This window comes from Euwallacea similis, chromosome 10 (genome assembly GCF_039881205.1).
Source record: "Euwallacea similis isolate ESF13 chromosome 10, ESF131.1, whole genome shotgun sequence".
In the NCBI taxonomy this organism is placed as follows: Eukaryota; Metazoa; Arthropoda; class Insecta; order Coleoptera; family Curculionidae; genus Euwallacea; species Euwallacea similis.
In genome coordinates, this window is record NC_089618.1 from 5,600,319 (window position 1) to 5,621,841 (window position 21,523).

A 21,523-nucleotide genomic window follows, 5' to 3' on the forward strand; every position below is an offset into this window, starting at 1 on the left:
AAAACTACAGCAACCAAGATCTGGAATACGGAGCAATAAATTGCAACGCAAAAGCTGCTGCGCGGCTTTTTCAAAAGCGATATCCCGCAAGGCAACATTCTGCGTGCAAAAAGTTATTGCAATTTGATTTTTTTTACCGTAAGTAAGTTGCGCAGGGTATGGGTGCAACTCACGTTTACACGAGCAAACAACAAGTTCATTCATACCGCATACAAAAAGTTTAAGGTTTAACTTCAGTTTTGTTAGTGACCGCTTCATCAGATTGTCGAGCAACCCGATTTTTTACGTTTTGTTTTGTGGACGGATGAAGCCAGTTTTACACGAGACGACATACTCAACAATAGGAATAGCCAGGCTTGGATCGAAGAAGTCCACAAGCGATATTTGCCGGAGGTCATCAGCAATGTTGGTTTGTTAACGCGTGGACCGGTATTGTCGATGATCATTTGGTTGAGTCTTATCTGCTGCCCAATCGTTTAACGGGGCTTACCTAAGGACGTTTTCGACAAAGACGATCTGCCGAAACTTCTTGAAAACGTCCCGTTAAACGTTCGACAGTAATTGAGGCTGCAACATGATGGTGCGCCTGTACGCTCTTCTGTTCGAGCCCCTCATTGTTCGGATCCTCAGTTAGGACAAAATTAGATCGACAGAGGTGGTCCAATTCTGCGGCCCTCTAGGTCGCCCGATTCAACATCTTTAGATTTCTTTCTGTGAGGACATGTAAAGTCTCTGGTTTATGAAACGCCGGTAGAAACAGCAAGACCTGATTGCACTAATCACTGCTGCATTTCAAGTTTGAAACGATTTTAAAATTTCTTAGTCACTTTCGCAGAACTATGTATTTACATCGTTTAAACAGGTGGAATAAAGTTCAAAAACCACATCTTAAACAATTACAGCTAGTGCTACTTTGTACGTGCGTGCATACAAACAAATTAAAATGAAACGCACTATAACTCGATAAAAATATTTTTGCATATAACTGTTTTAAAAAATCTAAAGCCGCAGCACTTTAGGGAGACATTTGCAGACGCGGGTTCTTATACTCTGACGTCTTCTATTGTTGCACTGAACAATCCCTAGAAGTTTGATCCCGTAGTTTTGAAACACCCTGTAAACTTAATATTCCAATCGCTGCAGTATCAAGTTTAATGCGAAATAATTTGCATGCAGCAAAAGTGGCTATATAGTTGTGAGATTTATCACTGTAAGAACGTGCGGATTTTGAGGGGATTGTTAATGATCACCCTGTCGGAACATTACTCCATTTATATTCTGAACGTGTGCGCAGTGGTTTCGAACTATACAATTTGCAAACAAGCTTTGGCGGTACAAAATTTTGGTTAGTTACGCAAGCGGTAGAAGTAGCCTTGAGGATCAACCTACTGCGACTTGACATCCTGAAGAAAAATTAGCTGAAAATAAGTGAAAGAAAATGACAGAAATAAATAACTACCGGGTAATCAAGAAACAGTAGGAGGTTTATGACGGGAATTTTTCACTGAAGCTATTAATATTGAAAAATTCTATATTCGCCGAACGTTCTGAATGACAATAAACCTATAGTAAACGCCAAACTAAAAATCTCGCAGGTCATCAAAGTTCTATGTCATGTTGCTCTACGCTGTTACTGGACATCCGAAGCAATCTTTGAGGCGATTTACATATAATATGTTTCAGGACAATCAATCGTAAGATTTAATAAAAAAATGTTTTTAATTAAAGAATTTCATTATTGTGTAGTAAATAAAACTACCTATCTAATAATACTTGTACTTTTTATTGCACACATATCGTCTAAAGTTAATGATTATAGGGTGAATTTCATCTCTATCAAATATTCGTTCTTTCTCATACCATCTAATGATTCCTTCCTCGGTATGGTTTATAGAATTAAAAGAAAATTATTTTTTTTAAACAATTTACAACACAAAAACTGAAAAAAGGAAAATATTAAAGCAAAAATCGGCACAATCAGCAGTATTAGAATATATTTTCACAAAATAATCAACACACAAACAAACATGGGTTTGCGATTGACGGCAATCCTGTCGGTTTAAAGTTTTTCCACTGATCATGTTTATATCTGGAATTATCGAATTTTAGCTAAATAGTGTAACATCAAAATTTCTGACCATATTTTATTATATTTATGTTTATATTTTATTATGTATGTATCTATAAGACCATATTCATTATATTTGTAATAATTAATACGTTTTGCCTTCGTATGATAATAATAACTAAATAAGTTTGATATATATTGCTTCCGAGATAAACATGACCAATATGGCCATGTTATTTTGTCATGATGACGTGCGAGACTTTTAGTTTAGCGTTAACTATAACTGTCATAACATCATGTTTTTAATAACCTTTCGATGTTTTAGAGCAAGGATTTTTGCGGCAACATTAATTCTATAAATTTCCGTCAATTTTACCAGAAGAATGGGGCACACGTTCCAACAATCGTAAATACAAGATTTCATGCTCGATTTATACATGGCAAAGGGCGGAACTTTGCGGATAGATTTATCACTTTAAAGGCGCAGGCCCCGTTTTTAATCAAAGTACACGGAGAAATAATAAGCATTTTTAGAGACTTGAACTCGTTGCTTCTCATGTGACCTCTGGCATTTGAATGTACGCAGTTACTCTCTCTCTTGAATGTACGCTGAAAACTCTCTTCTGCGAGGGAGATTTTGAGCTCCGCAATGTCACGAATTTGAGTTCTGGCGATCGGTGAGGTCGCCTGGCTTTTTTTAATGCGATTATGAATCACCTCTTAAGAACGTAACAAATAATATTCGTGTCACTGGATATGGGAAAATATAAGATTGATCGTCCGGCCGTCTCTTCAGGATTTATCCTAGGCAAAGGGCGTTTCCCTAATACTCCACAGGTGTAGCAGGATTCTATTTGGGACTCAATTTTTCAAACGTGACAAATTTGTCTTCAGTGATTTATGACCTTCGGCCTAAAGTGACGCAGATTAATAACGTTATTTTGAATATGAGCTACACCGCTCAGAATTATTTGACTAAACATCCCGAGGGAAGGTCTAAATTAATTATTGGCCCTTAATAAAGGAAAAAAATTAATCCAGCCCCCTACCCTCGCACAAGCAGCAGAAATGAACAAAGAGTCTCGTTTTGCGACATCGAATTAGGCCACTTGGCCCCACAAAAGGCTCTTAAAACTCATTAATTAACGTGGTTCATTTTTTTTCCTTACAGGAGTGCACTTCGACACGTCTAGTTCAAGCTTGGTCAACGAAATCACTGCAGCAATAAAAGTGTATGCTTATGGAGTGGAAGACTTCCTGGCTGATCCGGCCAACAAACATCGCTCCCTGACCACTCAACTCTCCTGCGAAGGGGAGGGAGCCGCCCGCTGGGACACCGGTGACCGCTTCTTCAAATACCTCAGAAATGTGAGCGTCGAGTCAGTGGAAGGACGCCCTCTCGAATTTACTCAAGACGGTGTTTTGAAGTCGGCCGAACTGAAGATCATGAACCTGAGACCCGGAGTTAGCAAACAGCTCGTCTGGGAGGAGGTTAGATTATAGAATTTCAATGAGCGCAGACATAAATTTTGGTGTAAGAACCCTTTGGGCGTCGCGACGCGCACACGACGTGTAACCTAAAGCCTCTTCAGAGAGGCATTTATCAAGGCCGCGTCGCTTTTAGGGCCGTAAATCATAATTTGCGGTAAAAACGAAAGACTTCCGTCGCTTTATATTAATTTACATTTATGTAAAATGTCGCCCACGATCCTTTTTCGGTGGAGTTGTGAAATGTAGATGCAGAAATCGCTCACAATAATTGTAAATGTTTATCAAATATGTGCAAATTCAGTGGTTTTAAATGAACATCTCCCTGGTTGCTCGCGGGTTTATGTATTACACGCCCGTTATCTTAAGGACTTTGAGTTAATTTGAGCACGCTCTGAACCGGCAAAACCTCCTAAATGTGATATTTTCCAGTTGTTTTATCATTGCTAGCTACGCACATATGTATAAAGAGATAGTGACTAAGGCTGAGATTCGCCTTTTAATTATTCGAATATTCGAATGAACCATCCCCCTACGACTCGAATTTACTGAAACTCAATAACTCGGAAAGCCAAATTATTCGAATATGTCTTATATATATTTGAATAGTTTGACTATTGGCAACTATTCGGATAAGTATCCGAATGTGACTAATATTCAAATACAAGCGAGTGACCGACTGTTGGTTATTCAAGCCATTCAAATAACTAACTGAATAACAGAATCAGCCTCCACGGAAGTCTCAAAAATATAAGAATCGTTATTCTGCTCTCGAAATTCGAATTCTACGCCGACTTTTGAAATCCTATACCCTATATAGAACGAAATCTAATAAAGGGCGCTTTATAGAAATATGGAGGGATTTGGAGAGCTCAAGGTGAAACGCCTTAGAAACGTGACGTAGTTCGCACTCTTCGAGACTCGGCAACGCCGCCATCATCATGGTGTAGGAACACATTTTAAAGGACCGAAAAGCAATTTTCAGCAATATTAGGAATTTCGGTTTCCTGCCTGCTGTCTGGAAATTTTAGCATCAGGAAAATGTCCGAAAGAAACGTAGTCCAATAGCCTGAAAATGATCCATTTTAAATAAATTTTACATTAAGTTGGTGAATTATTCATCCGGGAAGCTAAAGACTAAAAAACCACATATTCATCCAGCGCATGAGAAAGTTCAAGGAATTTAAATTTAAATTTATTGACTGCGGACGAAGTGGCTGTCTGGAGGTAGACCGCTCTCCGACATTCGGTATGGATAACAAGATTCCTCGTCTTTAAAATTATCTGAAATTACTTCACTTTTCAAATCTCTCCGGTCTTAATTCAATCAAGTCAGTGACCTCCTAGAATCTCATTAGAGTTTAACAGCAATTTTCAATACATAATTTGCTCTCTCTTTCCAGGGTTCTTCTGACTACTCCCATTCTGTACTCTTTAAGAAACGTTTCCCTTTTTCCCTCTCTACGCGAACCTTTGAGTCGATTAGTTCCTTCAGAGTACGGTTCTAATACTAATGCCCCAAATCAAGACAAAGTGAAAAAAAATCTGCATCCATCACATAAAACATATTTATTACCGGCTGGTCGTAACCAGTTCTCATCCAAGTATTCAATCCTGTTCTGTTGTACAATGTGAAAGATGTCAACATATTTCAACTTTTTCGACTCCAGTAGAGATCGTTAAAAAAATGCAGCAGGGCGCATTCTCAATCAGTTAAGCTGAGACTTATCATCCGAAAAGCTGAGTCTAGCTAGTGGATTTTATTCAGAGGTAAATGGAGTTATACCTACAAATTTCTCTCTCTCTCTCTCTCTCTCTCTCTCTCTCTCTCTCTCTCTCTCTCTCTTTGTTTCTTTCTCAATCCCATCGAAGGAATTCAATTTTCCTGAGGCTCATGTACGTGGCATAAATCTTAGTTCGCGATGGCTGCGGCAATTAACAAACTCCACGACTTACATCGGATGCAAGCTTACCCAAGTAAGTCGCTTACCGCGCCCTATTAAACGGGATTCAATCCCACCTAATCGGTTAATCGTTCGTAATCGCCCTGGAGGAGTCCTTTATTGGTTCACGTCAATCCTCGCTTGCGTTCGATCACACATCGAACTTGTTAACTTTTAATTTTGCTTCGATAATGTACACTGCGTGACATAGAAAAGAGAACACCCCGTAAAAATGATTTGATTTAAATAATTTTTGGTATGCATGTTGTTTACGTCAAAACAAATACTTCATTAAAAAGTTGAACAAATTTAATTGTTAAAAACTAAAAAAAAATTAATAATTTGTCGGTCCTCCGCGGTGTCTTATACATTCCTGTACACGTCTAGGCATGGATCTAATGAGGTGATTGATGTCCTCTTGGGGGATCTCATTCCAGGCTAACTGGACAGCATGACACAGCATCGCTAGGGTTTGCGGGGGATGGGGTAAATTATGCAACCTTCTACCTATAATATCCCATACATGTTCGATCGGTGAGAGGTCTGGAGATCGAGGTGGCCAAGGTAGCAAATTGACTGCATTTTGTTGGAAGAAGTCCATAGTCACTCTAGCCACATGTGGTCGTGCATTGTCTTGTTGGAAAACTGGATCAACAAGAGTTTCCAGATAAGGCACAAGATGAGGTTCCAGGACTTCTTGGATGTATCGCTGGGCTGTCATACTGCCTCTGACGAAAACTAAAGGTGACCTGCTACCATATGCAATGGCACCCCAAACCATTACCCCAACAGTCTGATGGACATGCCTCTGTATTGCAAACTGAGGATCCCATCTTTCACCCCGTCTCCTTCGTATTCTTGCCCGACCATCATGCATACCGAAACAGAATCTGGATTCGTCACTAAACACGATATTATCCCATTCCAGAGTCCAATGTATCCGTTCTTGGCACCACTGTAGTCGATTTTGACGATGATTTAAGGTGAGGGGTAACACGAGATAGGGACGGTAGGAAATCAATCCAAAACTTCTTATGCGGCGATAAATGGTTCGTATCCCAATGGGCCTTCCATACTCAGCGAACCACTGATCCGCCAGCGTCCTCGACGAGACGAACCTATCTCTTAGGGCCATAATTCGGAGTCGGCGATCTTGGCGTTCTGTAGTTCTTCGAGGTCGTCCAGTACCTGTTCTTCTGCCTGTTTGCCCTTCTTCGAACCATCCCTGACAGCATCTCACTATAGTGTTTACACTACGGTTCAATCTAGTGGCGATTTCCCTAAATGACAGACCAGCCTCTCGTAGACCCACTATTCGACCCCTCTCAAACTCGCTCAATTGATGAAAATTTCGCTCTATTCTGGTTCTAGGCATATCTCTACGCAGTTTCTAAGCACACTACACTCCAATAAATGTTATTTTCCAGTTGTATTGTTGATATTTTATTGCAATTTTTATATTTAAAAAAAACCTAAAATTCCGAATAACTCGTAAATACGTAGATAAATATGAGTGAAATTTTGATCGTTTCTGCTATACATATAAACAAACATGCATACCAAAAATTATTTAAATTAAACCATTTTTACGGGGTGTTCTCTTTTCTATGTCACGCAGTGTATATACATAATTATCGAAGGTATGATACAGCATGATATTCGCAGTCGGGCAAATGTTCCCCTATACATGGTGTCCGAAAACATCATGTCATAAATTCTAGGCGTTATAGAGAAGGCTGAAGCAATGATTGTTCTTCATTAAAAAAATTCCTAGCGGTCTTCGTTACCAAGTTATTCATTCTCAAAGTAAGAAGTCAAAAAAATTTTTTTGCTACAACTTTAAAAAAATTGTCATGGTAACAATGAAAATTGAGCGATTTAAATAACCTACAGTCGTACTTATTTTCATATGTAAACTGATGTTTCTTATGTCTTCCATACACACGGGAAGTCAAAATTTCTCATTCAAACTCATTCATTTTTTTAGCGAGTTGACAAAATTAGTATTTTTTATAACTCGATTTTTTTCACAACTTTCGTACAAAAAAGGTACACCTTGCTTTAATTGATATCTTTTACCGTTTTTCAAAAAATCGTATCTTATTGTCAACGTGCACCAAACATGCCAACAATTTGAAATCAAGTAAAAAAATTCCCCTGTATAAGGAAGACATAAGAAATATTTGTTTACATATGAAAATAAGTACGACTGTAGGTTATTTAAATCGCTCAATTTTCATTGTTACCATGACAATTTTTTTAAAGTTGCACTCAAAAATACTTTTTTTAACTTCTTACTTTGAGAATGAATAATTTGGTAACGAAGACCGCCAGGAAATTTTTTAATGAAGTACAAGCATTATTTTAGTCTTCTCTATAACCCCTGGAATTTATGAAATTGCCTTTCCGGACACTCTGTAGTACGAAAAATATTGTTTTGCAGATCGGGGTATGGTCATCTTGGCAGCCGGAAGGTTTGGATATAAAAGACATCGTGTGGCCTGGCAATAGCCACTCGCCTCCTCAGGGTGTGCCCGAGAAGTTCCACTTGAAAATTACCTTCTTGGAGGAACCCCCCTATATTAAGCTGGCACCCCCTGATCCCGTCACCGGCAAATGCTCCATGGACAGGGGCGTGTTGTGTAGAGTGGCCAGCGACGAGGCTATCACAGAGTAAGTAGACAATTTAACGATAAATCGCGTTGCAAGAAAGGTTTGGCTGTTCAGACAAACAAAAAATGACACATATAAAACGTATGAGTCACATGCAGGGGCTACGAACCCCACAACATGAAATTTTCTGCGTTTGGCGTGCCAGTTTAAAGCTGTCCAGACGTCTGGAAAATTAATGTTTTCGCTGGCATAATACCATTGAATGGTATATCGCAATTGCTCGGGATATTTGCTAAATATTATATAAAAAGGCTCTATTCAAAGAATTAGAGTACTACCTTCAATATGTATACAGAAAGAAAGAAGAACTAAGGAGTACGGTTAAAGAAAAATTAAAACTGACAGTAACTGCTGCACCGTCTTTCCAATTCTACGAATCGATCTTGACAGTGACTGAAACTTGTTTAGAATTTCAGTTAAAGTACTATAACTATTCTCTAGCAGCCAATTAACCCATTTCCTGGGAGCTTAAAAGATGAAAAGCATCATCTCCTTTAATTAGCAAGCAAATTACCTCTTTACGATCCTCCTGTTTATTATCTTAGCCAGTTTAATTCTCAGAAAAAATTTACCTCGTTTAAGACGCAATCACAGATCATTATTTTTTCCTAAAGGATTGTTTATTCTCCGACAATATGTAAATAGTTAATATAACTTTTTATGTGGGACACTCCGCTTAACTCCCGTCTAGGCGACTTATTTGTTACAGCTCGTAAGGGTTCAAGGAAGTTATTTTAGGCTAAAGTTTTTAGCGGAAAGTTAACGTAGGTGTTACCGAGAATAACAAGCACTTGCTTCTCAGGAAGTTGGATTCGCTGGAAACGGGGAATATGTCTAGAAAGTTTAGGATTTGGCGCTTTGACTACTAGATAAATTCACTGCATGTTACGGAATTTCTTAATTAAATTCACACATATAAATCTCCCTCATTGCTTTGAAGGTTTTTACGGTGACCGTCTCCCTAAGATATTCCTTCAATATTGATTATTTACGACGATTAAGTAAGCAGATAATTCATCCGAATGCACAGGGCATCATTTCCATCGAGAAAATTATAATTTTAAATTCCATCAGCTTTTCCGCTTGACTTACGGCCGCGTAATTTTATATTCGGAAAAATTCGCAACCACTGAAACAACAACTCAATATCAACTCAACAACTACGTGAAAGTTTAGCCTTTGAGGGCTCATAAATATTTCATTTCCCGAACCTTCGTCTCGTAAATAGATTATATTTTCAATAATGAGACGCACACAAAACCTTTTTGCCTTTATCGGGGGTCGGAACGGACTCTTATTAAGGTAAAAACATAGTGAAGTATCGTACCTCGCCGAGTACCTCGCCATTCACCTCGCTAAGAATTGAACATCGCCGCCGATTAATCATAGTGAAAAAGTTTGTATCACCAGTTGTTTATCGTATTATAATTTCTTACGAACAGATGTCTGATTCAGATAGTGATAGTGACTCGCCAAATATCTTGATATGGTCGCTATATTGGCGGCAAAGGGACATCGAAAGCGGAATGTGCATCCAGTAAATCAACATCGTACTAGACTTAGTGAATTCTTTCATTTATGCCAGTAACCTAAAGGAGATTCTGATTCATATAATGAATTCGTAAGAATTACCCAGTCTCCGCGTAATTACATCTCGCAGTTTATTCAACCAAAAATCGAAGAACGACAACATGTTAACTTACAAAAGCAGTCTATCAGCGGGAGAAAAATGAATAGTAACATTCAGGTAGCAAGAAAGATACAGTTTATTTTGTTAATTTTATCTATATACATACAGTGAATCCCAAAAATATTTGGACGCATCCTTTTTAAAGATTTTACAAGTCCCAATTAAATATATTAGTTATTATTTTATTTTTTTACATCAAAACTGTCTTCGTCAATCATGCATTTAGGGGTCTACATAAAAAAGAACGCGCAATCTTAATAGCTTATTTTCCAATTTGAAGAAAAAATCCAAAGAAGTAAACGCATCACAAAAATATTTGGACGGTATGCACAAAATGATTCATAGTAGAAAAATTTATTTCTTAAGTACTCGTTATGCATATTTTGTTTGCGGAATGTAGATACCGTAGAGGAGAGTTAGAAATAATATCCATAATAAGTTGGATGTCAAATAAAAGTTGTTAGTTCAGATTTCATTATGAAAATGATAAGTCGTATGAAAATATCGAGCAAATTCTTCAAATAAGTAAGAGCACAGTTGGAGACATAGTCAAACGTTACAAAAATGAAAATAAAATACTTCCAAGGAAACAAACAGATCATCAAAAATTGTTCAATGAGAAGGACAACCGCTTCATAATGAGAACCATTAAGGAAAACCCCAAAGTTAGTGCTCTAAAGATGTTATTACAAAATCATTCTAATAAAATAGGTAGTACTGAAATCATTCGTCGGCGCATTGGAACTCATGGTTTAGTACTAAAAATGTAAAAGTGTAGTTAAATTTTGCTAAAGAATTAATTTCCAAGCTAGATAATTGCTGGAATTACGTAGTTTTTTGTGACGAATCAATATTTAATATTTTTGACTCAGACAGACGTTAAATGATGGGAAGGAAAGCAAATGATGAATTAAAGAAAACAATATTTTTGTCCAACGGTGAAACATGGAGGAGGTTCAGTTTTGATCCGAGGGTATGTATCATCAGTAGGAGTCGGTCAATTATTTTTTTATTGAAGGAATTACGACTCAAAATGTGTATTTAAATATTTTAAAACAAAATTTAAGGGAAAGAACGAAAAACATGGGCATATTCTATTTAGTTAAGCTATACCAAGACAATGATCCAAAACATAGCGTCCGTAATGTTCACAAATGGCTGTTATACAATTGTCCGAAAGTCCTTAAAACTCCTCCCCAATCTCCGAATCTCAATCCTATAGAACACGTAATTTGACACAACAACTTAGAAAACATGAATTCATTTTTATCTACATTATTTAATGCTTTTTTCGTCTTTTTCGTTTTCAATTTTTCTTTTTCGAGCTCCAACAAGCTCGTACTTAATATCTCTGTCTGAGAACGCTGTTTTCGGTACCCTAAATCATTACTCAACGAACGATTAATACCAAAAAAGAGCTCCGATGGGAATGTTATTTCATCATCAACATGATCGTGGTTTCGTTGTGTACCTTCTTCGTCAAAGTTATGAAAATCAACTTGATTACAAACTTCACCATTCGAAACCCCTGTAACCTCCAGTAATGTTCACTTTGTCCAAACTACCTTTTACCTTTACCAGTCTAGACTGCGATCATACACTTTTATTTCAAACTCGGCTGGTCTGAAAAAATGATTAATTATGCTTTGTTTATGTTAAGTTTGGTCTTATTGGATCTTCAAGCAGCATCACACATTCCGTTCCTCTACCCTCGACACACATTTAATCCTTCTATCAGACCGAACATATGGGGTACTGTTGATTAAAAACAACGTGCGCTGTTCCGTGTGAAGGGAGCGGGGGATTGAGAGAACCAATCACAGGGCAAGTTTCAAGAACCTCGCCTCTGGAAAACAAAATATTCTGTTCCTCATTTTACGACAATGTGGGGGTAGAGGTGCGATGCTTAGTGAAGAACTTCAATTTGTTTGTACAGATATGATTCTATTGTTTTGATTTACTACCACCGGACGGTGGGGTGATAGTTGAGGTGCTCGGCAAGGTTCGATGCTTCACTATGTTTTTACCCTTAGGACAAGTGGGTGATTAAAACTTGATGGGCATTTATTTCTGGAGCCCACACGAGACATAGGTTTTTTATCCGCTATTCTACAATATGTTTACTTTTACTCACGCATCAAAACCAAATCAGAAATCATTAGAAAAATTACAAATTTAAACTTCGACAAGACATACGAGACGAAATTTTACGTCATCGAGATTCTTGAGTTAAGACCGAGCTCAGGTTGAAACTGATCAATTGCTTGCATAGTTACCAAACATGTCAGAAAACACATAAATTCGTTAGGAGGCGGTAGTCGCGTGACAAATCGAGATTTATTGCCAGTTTTTGTGTCGATCGTTAAGTTTGGTGTGCGAATCAATGTTAAACCCTCCCCTACAATAAACACTAATCAGAATTACTAAAAAACTTCCCGTATCGTTCTGGAATAAACCTGGCATTTTCCAATACTACCTTGTACTTTTATTGTTGCACGCAAATGCCTGGTAAATATCCAGATTAGTTGTGTCTGGGTAATCTTTGGTCTGTAGTTGTGCAATGTTGAAGAAACGAGCTTTTAAGGCAGAAAGTTCTTGAAAAAAGTAATGTCCGTTTCGAAACACCTCGCCTTGGAGCTAATTTGAGTTTAATTTAAGAGAGAGGTGGCAGCACCGTTAAGTTGGAAGATGAATAGCTTCTTGCGTAATTAAAAGTATAAATTGCCCCACGAGTGAGGGTTTATTTTTCTGAAACTCGGAGTTTAACTGATACTATTGGGAGTGGCCCCGAAGGAGTTAGTTCAGGATTTTCATTTTAGCTTAAGACTGCAAGTGGTTTTATTGATTTATTGTTACTATTTTGTTCATTTCTAGTCAGGTTAGGTGAGAGTTGGTTGGTTCCTTTCTTAATCCACCTTTCTGCGACTAAAAACTTCTCCAGCAATTCAAAATTCAATATTTCAAAGGATTCAAATATATAAATCCGAAGGGCCTCGATTGTTACCGCTGACGAGCGTAAACTTATCGTTCAATATTGTATCTCTGCTTTTAAAGTTCTGACAAACTTGGAGCTGTTAATCTTCTATGAAACGACATCTCTCGATTTGACAAAGCTTCGTTTTACAGTTGTGTACGGTGCGTCCCAAATTCGAGATTCAGCGTTCCTAATACACAGGATGTCCCTGAAATGACTGTACAACGCTTGACCAAAAATTCCTAAACCAAAAATAAGTTGTTCTCAGCAAACTTACCTCTATCCAATGTGACTTCTTTTTGCCGTTACAGAGCGCCAAAATTTTCAAATGAATATCGTTTTTTCGAAATAATTGCTAAACGCCTTTATTGATTTTCCCTGATTTTGGAATTAAGAGTTACTATAAAAATGAGCGTGTTTTGACGTAAACGGAATCTTTTTTTTAATTCGTGGAAATATTTAAAGTGACACGTGGTTCGTAAATAAAAACTTTCCTTTTTGTTACCCCCTGTACTGACTTAAATTTTTTCTCTGCCATAAACTGACTTTATTTTGAAACTTTCATGTCTCTTCTAAAAAAATTTTCGCCAAGCATACAGTTTCTCTACAAAAACTGATTTACGATACCTTGCAATTCATCATTGTTGTTTAGTCGGAAAGAGAACATGGAAAAATGTTTCATTCTAAATAATTATCAACTTAGTGTAATTCTCATAACAAATGTTCAAAATGTTGACATTTTCCTGAATACACAAATAAATTTGTTTCAAAAAATTAATGTGTACTTTGTGCATCGCGTCGGGCCTATTTTTAAAATAATTTGCAGCGTTGAAAATTCTTTACAGTAACTCAGCTTCCATAGCAATAAGGAAAGCATACGCTTTTGATTTAAGAGCGCCCCTACAGGAAAAAGCCTAGAGGCGTTAAATCGAGTGATCTTGCTGGCCAATTCACGGGTGCATTATCTCTTCCGATCTATCTGCTAGAATGTTTCATTTAAAAATCTACGAACGTTTACACTAAAATGGGATGGACCCCCTCGTGCATAAACGACATTTCGTCACGAATTTGTAATGGACGATCCTCCAAAAAATCGGGTAAAACATTTTGCAAAAAGAGTAAATAGTTATTCCCATTTAGCCGTTCTGGCATTACAACTGGTCCAATAAATCCAACAAAAAAAATCAATATTAATTCGTGAAAAAAATCTTCAAAACGGTTAGAGTTTCGAATTAATTTCGACTTGAAGCAGAGGCGTACACAGTTGTATGACCATAATTACAAAAAAAACAATATTAATTCCAGAAAAAAGTTTTAAAAATCTAAATAGTTCAAGTTGCGATATCATTCCTCGGCCACGTCCTAAGCACCTTCCAGAAGAATCAAAATTGCAAATAATTTCGACTTTCAGCTAAAACTCTAATTACGTTGTTCTCATTTTGACCTAACAAAACATAACTGTAAACTACAAGAAATAACAATAAGAACTCATCCTCAAGTGCCAAAATCATAACGGCAACATCCATTTTCACTCACAAAGTGGCGGTTAAACATCGTCTACTTTCACTCACTAAGTCAGTGAAACGGCGTACGTCACGAGTCTTTAGAATAATAGAAAACCCGATTATCCCGATTATTAGTGTTGCGCACATTACTAATACCTTGTTCATCGTCGCAGTTATATGTATAGACCATCTTCTCTAGCTTCAAGACGTTTCGTGATATATCATACATGCATATATTATACCTTATGCTCACACAGCATTTAATCTATTATAAAACTAGGATCCCTAGAATACGTAGTCAGTCCATAAGTAGCTGTCCTGTATCACGTTGTATCGAACTAGTGTAAATTTTTGCAAAATAAAAAATCGTCTTTTTAAAAAATAAGAATTTTGATTGAATTTGGATATTTGTTACGATAAACACTGACACTCATACGTCCATTTCCCTCACATAATCCATATACTAAAAGCATGTCAACGTTCTCAGCGATAGCGTAATGTTCTATTTTATTCAATTTACAATAAATTCAATTCCGATCAACAACAACCATAGTAAACACTATCAGTATGTCACATGTACGGAACATTTATTTTATTGTTGCGTAGGAAGCGCAAAATACATTTTTTTTATGTTTGTTTTCACAACAATGATAAATTGTAAGGTATCGAAAATAATTGTTGTTGCTTGGGGAAAATTTTACAAGAAACAAAAAGTTTCAAAATAAAATCAGCTTGTGGCAGAGATAAAAATTAAAGTTACTCATACAGGGGGTATACGAGTAGGTAAGATTGTCGATAACGGCCAACCATTCGGTTATATAAATTAAATATGAATGGAAAAAATATTAATACAAATTTAAAGTGGGCTTATATGTCATCACAAGAAACTAGTAGATTTCATTTAATTAAACTTGCAATAACGACTACTACATAAAATATTTGTCGCAGGTGTGTGTAGAGAAAGAGTTACAAAATCGGTGAAATAAAAACAAAGTTGACATTTTTGGGGTACTTTAAATGTGCGGTTAAAGTCACCCAAAATGACGACGGATTTTGTAACTCTCATCGTTTCGGAGGAAAAACTCAAACCATTTATCATCGCCCTATGTTCAGTGAAATCGTTGCATTTCGCATCAAGATTTCGTTTAATGCGGAGAAAATTTATATTCCTCGGGCTTCAACCCAAAATGGAATGAGGAAATGGGCGTTCATGTTATATGCGTATGTCTCGCATTTACTTTTACATGAGGAATGCAGTTTTAAAAGCCTAAATCTTTTGTGCTCTGAAAGCGAATTTCTGTTTTGAGAAAATGAGATTTAATCCAGCAATGACAAAACTTTAATCATAGGAATTATTCGTGTAGATGCACTTTAATTAGATCCGTTCCCTAGTTAGGTAAATGAGGTGTTCATTTCAAGACATTTCCTCTGTCTTTCTCTCTCGTTTTGTGTCTCTGGCCAATTTTGATCTTAATCTTTCGAAGCAATAAAAGTTGCAAACTTGAAGCTCAACACTTTTCAGGGCTTTATTAAAATTTCTCCACTTTGTCAACATTTTGCACCTGGAATTCGTCACAAACCTTGCCAAACCGCCACCTTTGGCCCCTTTGAGAAAAGCCTTCTTTATGGAAATCGTTCTCCTGCTCTTTTGCAAACTATCAAGATTTTCGAAATTCTGGGAATTTAAAGTACCAGAAACCGACGCTGAACCTCGAAACCCTCACGGACAAATTCCCATTTTCAGTTTTTGGTCCTAAAGTTCGGAGGTGGATGGCCCGAATAGTTGACGAGGCTCAATGAGCGTAGCCCACGTTCCCGGAGCGTAACACAGCTGTCACCCTCGGGTTTATGAATTCCTGACAAAAGTTCCTGGAAAGAAGCCATAAAGCACGTGTTAGGAATATCGTGCTTATGTGATATATGAAATATGCAAATTTCGTACAATTTTATTAATTCATCTTTTTGACAAACCGGTTTCGGTTTATCCAGGCCACCTTCAACTTAAATAAATTCAGCGAGTTGAACTACAAATGATGCCATCTACAATGACATCGAGAACTGAGCAAGTTGAAGAAATTCATGCGCAATAAAATTATGTGCTTCCGCCAAAAAATCAAAAAGTTAGTGTTTTTTTCAACTTGTGAGGAAATTGGTATATTCAAACACTATCCATGAAGTCCAGAGTTAGACTGCGACCGTGTCTGTATGGTAAAGCCAGAGTATATGTTCGACTGCCTATAGTAAAATCGTACATTAAAATAAAACAAACGTGTTAATACTCAGTTGACGGAAAAGTGTGTCGCCATCTATCGATGTAATGATGATTTTACATTTATGTAAAATCACGTTTCCGAGCAACACGGTTCACTCTTTTAGTTATGAAATGTTCAGGTTTGTTCAAATTAAACTCCTTTACATTCACACCACAACGGCCGTATTTCATATTGTGTACATGCCTGACATGTCGGTGCACATGTTTTATGGATTAAGTGGGGAATTCATAAACAGGAAGGTCTTCCCGGCTGTTTCCCAAACTTACATTATGATTTTTCTGGGGAAAAATCTGAATTTAGAAGGATACGTGCGTCATCTAATTTTCTTACACAAACAAGAATCCAAAGCTAATTTAATATAAGTTAAATTAATTAAACTAAAAAGGAGAGTAATGCAGGATGGTGTGCGCCTCGACATTATTTATGGTTAAGAATGTTACCTCGCAAAAGGCGAACTTCTGGAAGATAAATTTGTTTTGCCTCAAATAAAACGCCCATGAAATTCCGTCCTCGAATGAAAGTTGAATACCTCCGTTTAAGTTCAAATCTCAGATGAAAAACTACTGACAAACTCAAAATAAAGTTCATAACTGTGCACAATACAATTCGCATCATTCTTGCGCACGTTTTAAGTTTAAACATTCGCAACTACCCTAGATGGTTTGCTATGGAACTTTAGCAGTGAATTATTATTGGATGTGTTTCGTTACACATCTAATGCTTCATTGCAGGGTAATGGACATGTCGGAGGCTCACCGCAATGGCAGCTATTACCAATGTTGCTCCGGTTTCTGCATTGATCTCCTGCAGAAGTTTTCCGAAGAGCTGGGTTTTACATATGAGCTGGTAAGAGTGGAAGATGGAAAATGGGGCACCAATCAAAATGGCAAGTGGAATGGGCTAATCGCAGAGTTGGTAAATAGGAAAACTGATATGGTGCTTACTTCTCTTACCATCAATGCTGAACGAGAGGCTGTTGTAAGTAAAACCGAAGAATTATTTAATTGAATAGGAAATTGACTTTCTGCGGGAAACAGTTTAAGTTTCGAATTTTTAACGTTTACACAGAAATGCAATGAATGAATGAACGAGTACAATGAATATGAAGTGATGAAATTACAAATTGGAGATAGGCAAACAAATCTGCTTTACGGTTATTCCATTACAACTGATTATTACAGACAGAGCAAGAATGAATTTGGGCACAAATAGCCAAAAATTAAAGCAACAAATTTGAAGAAATTCAGCAAAAAATGGAGTTTGGTTTGAAAATTTGCCTGCTTGAATGCAAAAATAATCAAATTTAGTTGGAGAACGGGCACCGACGAAGCGGATGCAACTACGCACCTGCCGAACTCTCATTTGAAAATCAAATATCTTTTTTCTTTCTTAATTTCCTCCCTTACCTACTGTAGCGCTGTTTTAAGATCGTTTATGCTCAATTATATTCTGTTGATTGATATCTACAATAATCAACTGAAGCCGGTGGAATAGTAACAAAGAAGATTTGCTTGCAAATCTCCATTTAGTTAAAAATGAAAAGTTCAAAAATTGTTTAGCCACTTACTTGTGCTGATTGTAAATTCAAACTTTAAAAAAGTGAAATAAATAAATTCTTGTTGGTTTAAAACTTGAATATACCATTAAGCTCGACTGTAGAAATTTAAGAGTGCTTCGAACAAAGTTGGCCTCAGGGTTTAAATTAAATTAGGGTGCATTTTAAGCAAAAAACTACCACGGATTACACCAGAGCGTCAGCGTATTTTCTTGTAACCATTCGGTTTAGTGCAAGGCCGTGACCGGGAATTTATGATACCCCTCTGGCAAAGTAAGGAAGGAAAAGGGTAAAAATGGAGTTTGTGTGTTATTCAAAATTCGTTTCGGGGAAGCGACCTTTGTAGCGAGAGTATTCAGTATAAATTCTCACCCGAGACTGTGGGAGAATGGTTATGGCTAGATGCCTGATAAGGGGGGAAAGTTATAGATGCCCCAAAGGACACGTATAGAGGAAGGTAATAATCCTTGTTTTACATCGCTTGAACACGGGCAGTGCCCCAAAGAACAATTCAAATGATTGACACGGGCATTTCTAAATTTTGAAAAGGGAATGAAGAGTTCAAGTAAGGAGCAATCTTTCAGATGCATTATGTCCAGCAATAAAGAAAATTCAGTTTGTACCGGTTTTTGAGTTGGTCTCTATATTCTTTACATATCTTAAAAATCCATTAAATACTTAACTTCATCATACCTATAAGTAATTCAAGTGAGGAAAATATCAAACGAAACAAAACAAATTTTTGTTCCTCAACGCAGTCACTACAAAAAAGTATCATGTCATCAATAAACCTTCCAGTTAGAATGAAGGGCATTAAAATTGCACTTCTTAAAAAACCCGAGACAATATGTGAATGGTGCTGCGACTAAGTCAAAGCACATCTACATATAGGGAAAATCTTAAAGAAGCTTAATCTAGTTATATAGAAATGCAACAACTCTAAGGGCTGTAAATAGATTTTGTGTATAAAAAAATTGTATTTTCTCCCTGTATCTATCACTCGGTAAAGGAAATTGCCTACATTAAGCTCGTGGCCCACTCCCTTTGTCAACTTATCAAATCCTTAACTTTTCCTCGAAACTCCCCTGAGTCTTGCCGTCGAGGTACGCGAAGAATTTCCAAAATTTACGACCCCCAAAAGTCATTCTTTTTTACCCCAGCTTTATTAATTTAAGCTCATGGTTGACTGAAGGCGCCTTCCTTTTGTTACGAACGTTTCCCCTCGCTTTGGGGAATTTTTACCGCTTCATGCCCCCCAAGTTATATGCAAACAAGTCGGATATTTTTGGAAATTTAGAAGACCAACCAATAGGTCAAATTACCGCTTCGGCGCTATTAAAATTTAAACCTTTTTCTTGCCAGGTGAGGGAAAAAATGTGGCTCATTTTCTGCAAGACGTGGGGAAATTGCTTTTGCTGCCGAAATTCGGAATTTTCACGCTCTCGCCTATTTGTCAGGTTTTAGCGAAAGCTCGACTGGTTCTTATTTATTTTGGAATTCCTTATTTAGTTCACGCTTCAGATAAAAGCTTTTAAATGCAGGTAAATTCAAATAAGCCAAGTAGCGGAACTTTTAAGCGAAGGAAACGCATATGACAAGATGATAAAAAACGATAATAATACTTATTTCAAATCAAACAGAAGTGGTTCTGTCATGGGCATAGCCGAGGGCCTTCTGCACTAGCACCCACTTCCTTGAAATATTTCTGGCTGCGCCTAAGGATTGCATTGAATTTGTCTTTCGACTCGTTATATTGGTGCAGCTAATGAAGCCTTCAGGGATTCTTTCGTCGCGAATTAATAATTCCCTCGGAGGATGATTTTAATTGGGTTCGCAATCAAAGGCAAATTTGCTTTAGATATTAGCGATAATACGGTAAAAGAGATATCTCTAATTAGATCATAAATGTCAATAAGCCCCAAAACTCCATGTTTCTCCCGATATTCGCAGAATCGATTTTCATCAGCGGGAGAGCAAATTAACCTAAATTGCAACCGAAGATAACGACGGAAAAACTTCCAGAATGAAAAACGATCTGAAAATTTTTAAGCACTTAAGCTGGACATGTTGATCGATTCCAGGTGGACTTCAGTGTTCCTTTCATGGAAACAGGAATCGCGATCGTAGTGGCCAAAAGGACGGGGATCATTTCGCCCACTGCCTTCTTAGAACCCTTTGACGCAGCCTCATGGATGTTGGTCGGAATCGTGGCAATCCACGCGTCCACCTTTACTATATTCCTCTTCGAGTGGCTGTCACCGAGCGGATTCGACATGAAGTTGGCATTTAATAACGTAAGTTATCTCACCGATAAAAAGAGGATTTTGTAATATTCAACTTTAACTCATCGTTTAGTTATAAATTTACAATTTCCAAGACTTATGGTCAATAATGTGCTTTTTAATTGATTAATATTGTACTAAACAGGGTATATCGTCAAACGCGCATCGCTTCTCCCTGTTTCGTACCTACTGGCTCGTGTGGGCAGTACTGTTTCAGGCGGCTGTCCACGTGGATTCTCCTAGAGGTTTCACCTCCAGGTTTATGACAAACGTCTGGGCCTTATTTGCAGTAGTTTTCCTCGCCATTTACACCGCTAATTTGGCCGCCTTCATGATCACGCGAGAAGAGTTTTTCGAGTTTTCAAGTAAGTTATCCTTGCAGTAAACTAAAAAATAATTTTGGAACAGGGAAGAACCCGAGGCATATAAACCTTACGGATGGGTGCAATATACGTATATCGAGCCATGAACAAAAAAATGACACATTTTGGGGATAAATTTGACAGGCACACTTTCATGGTACTACTTGATACTATTATATAAATAGCCCTGATTTCAATGCACTGAGTGAGTCGGGAGGATCGTGCCACATTTCAGGAACGTATTGTACATGAAAAATAAGTGTAAAAAAATTTAAATGTTATTTTCCGATTTTCATTTGTTTGCAAGTTATAGCATAAATAAAATTAAAACATAAAATACAAAAAAATCATAAATTAACATTTTGGTTATCGTAGTGTTATGTTAATAAATATTCCAAAATACCGTCATTGACTTCTAAACATTTTCTACTTCACCTATGAAGATCATTCGTTGATCTCCTGATTGTTTCATGTTTTTCTTAAATATCTGCAACATTTCTAACGCGTTCTGCGTTCGTGCATCTCGAGTGTCTACTTTTACTCTGTACACCTCACTTTCAAACTAGTCCCATGAATAATTGTTTAATGGTGTGAAATCTGAAGATCTTGGATGTCAACTAATAGGACCACCGCGACCAATTCAACGCCTTGGGAATCGTTCGTCTAAATGTTGCTTAACCTGTCGAGCAGAATGTGCACAAGCTCTGTCG

The 21,523-nt window shown here is 37.3% G+C and overlaps 1 protein-coding gene across 4 annotated transcripts in view; it reads left to right on the plus strand.

Annotated features, from left to right (window-relative positions):
* Window positions 1-21,523, plus strand: part of Nmdar2 (NMDA receptor 2) — a 61,042-nt gene that overhangs the window by 31,320 nt on the left and 8,199 nt on the right. For all 4 annotated transcript variants that reach the window (XM_066393822.1, XM_066393823.1, XM_066393825.1 and 1 more), the window contains 5 exons: window positions 3,240-3,559; window positions 7,943-8,172; window positions 17,346-17,592; window positions 20,251-20,463; window positions 20,597-20,816. In XM_066393822.1, coding sequence (XP_066249919.1) covers window positions 3,240-3,559; window positions 7,943-8,172; window positions 17,346-17,592; window positions 20,251-20,463; window positions 20,597-20,816 — 1,230 coding nt within the window. The remainder of the gene's footprint in view (window positions 1-3,239; window positions 3,560-7,942; window positions 8,173-17,345; window positions 17,593-20,250; window positions 20,464-20,596; window positions 20,817-21,523) is intronic.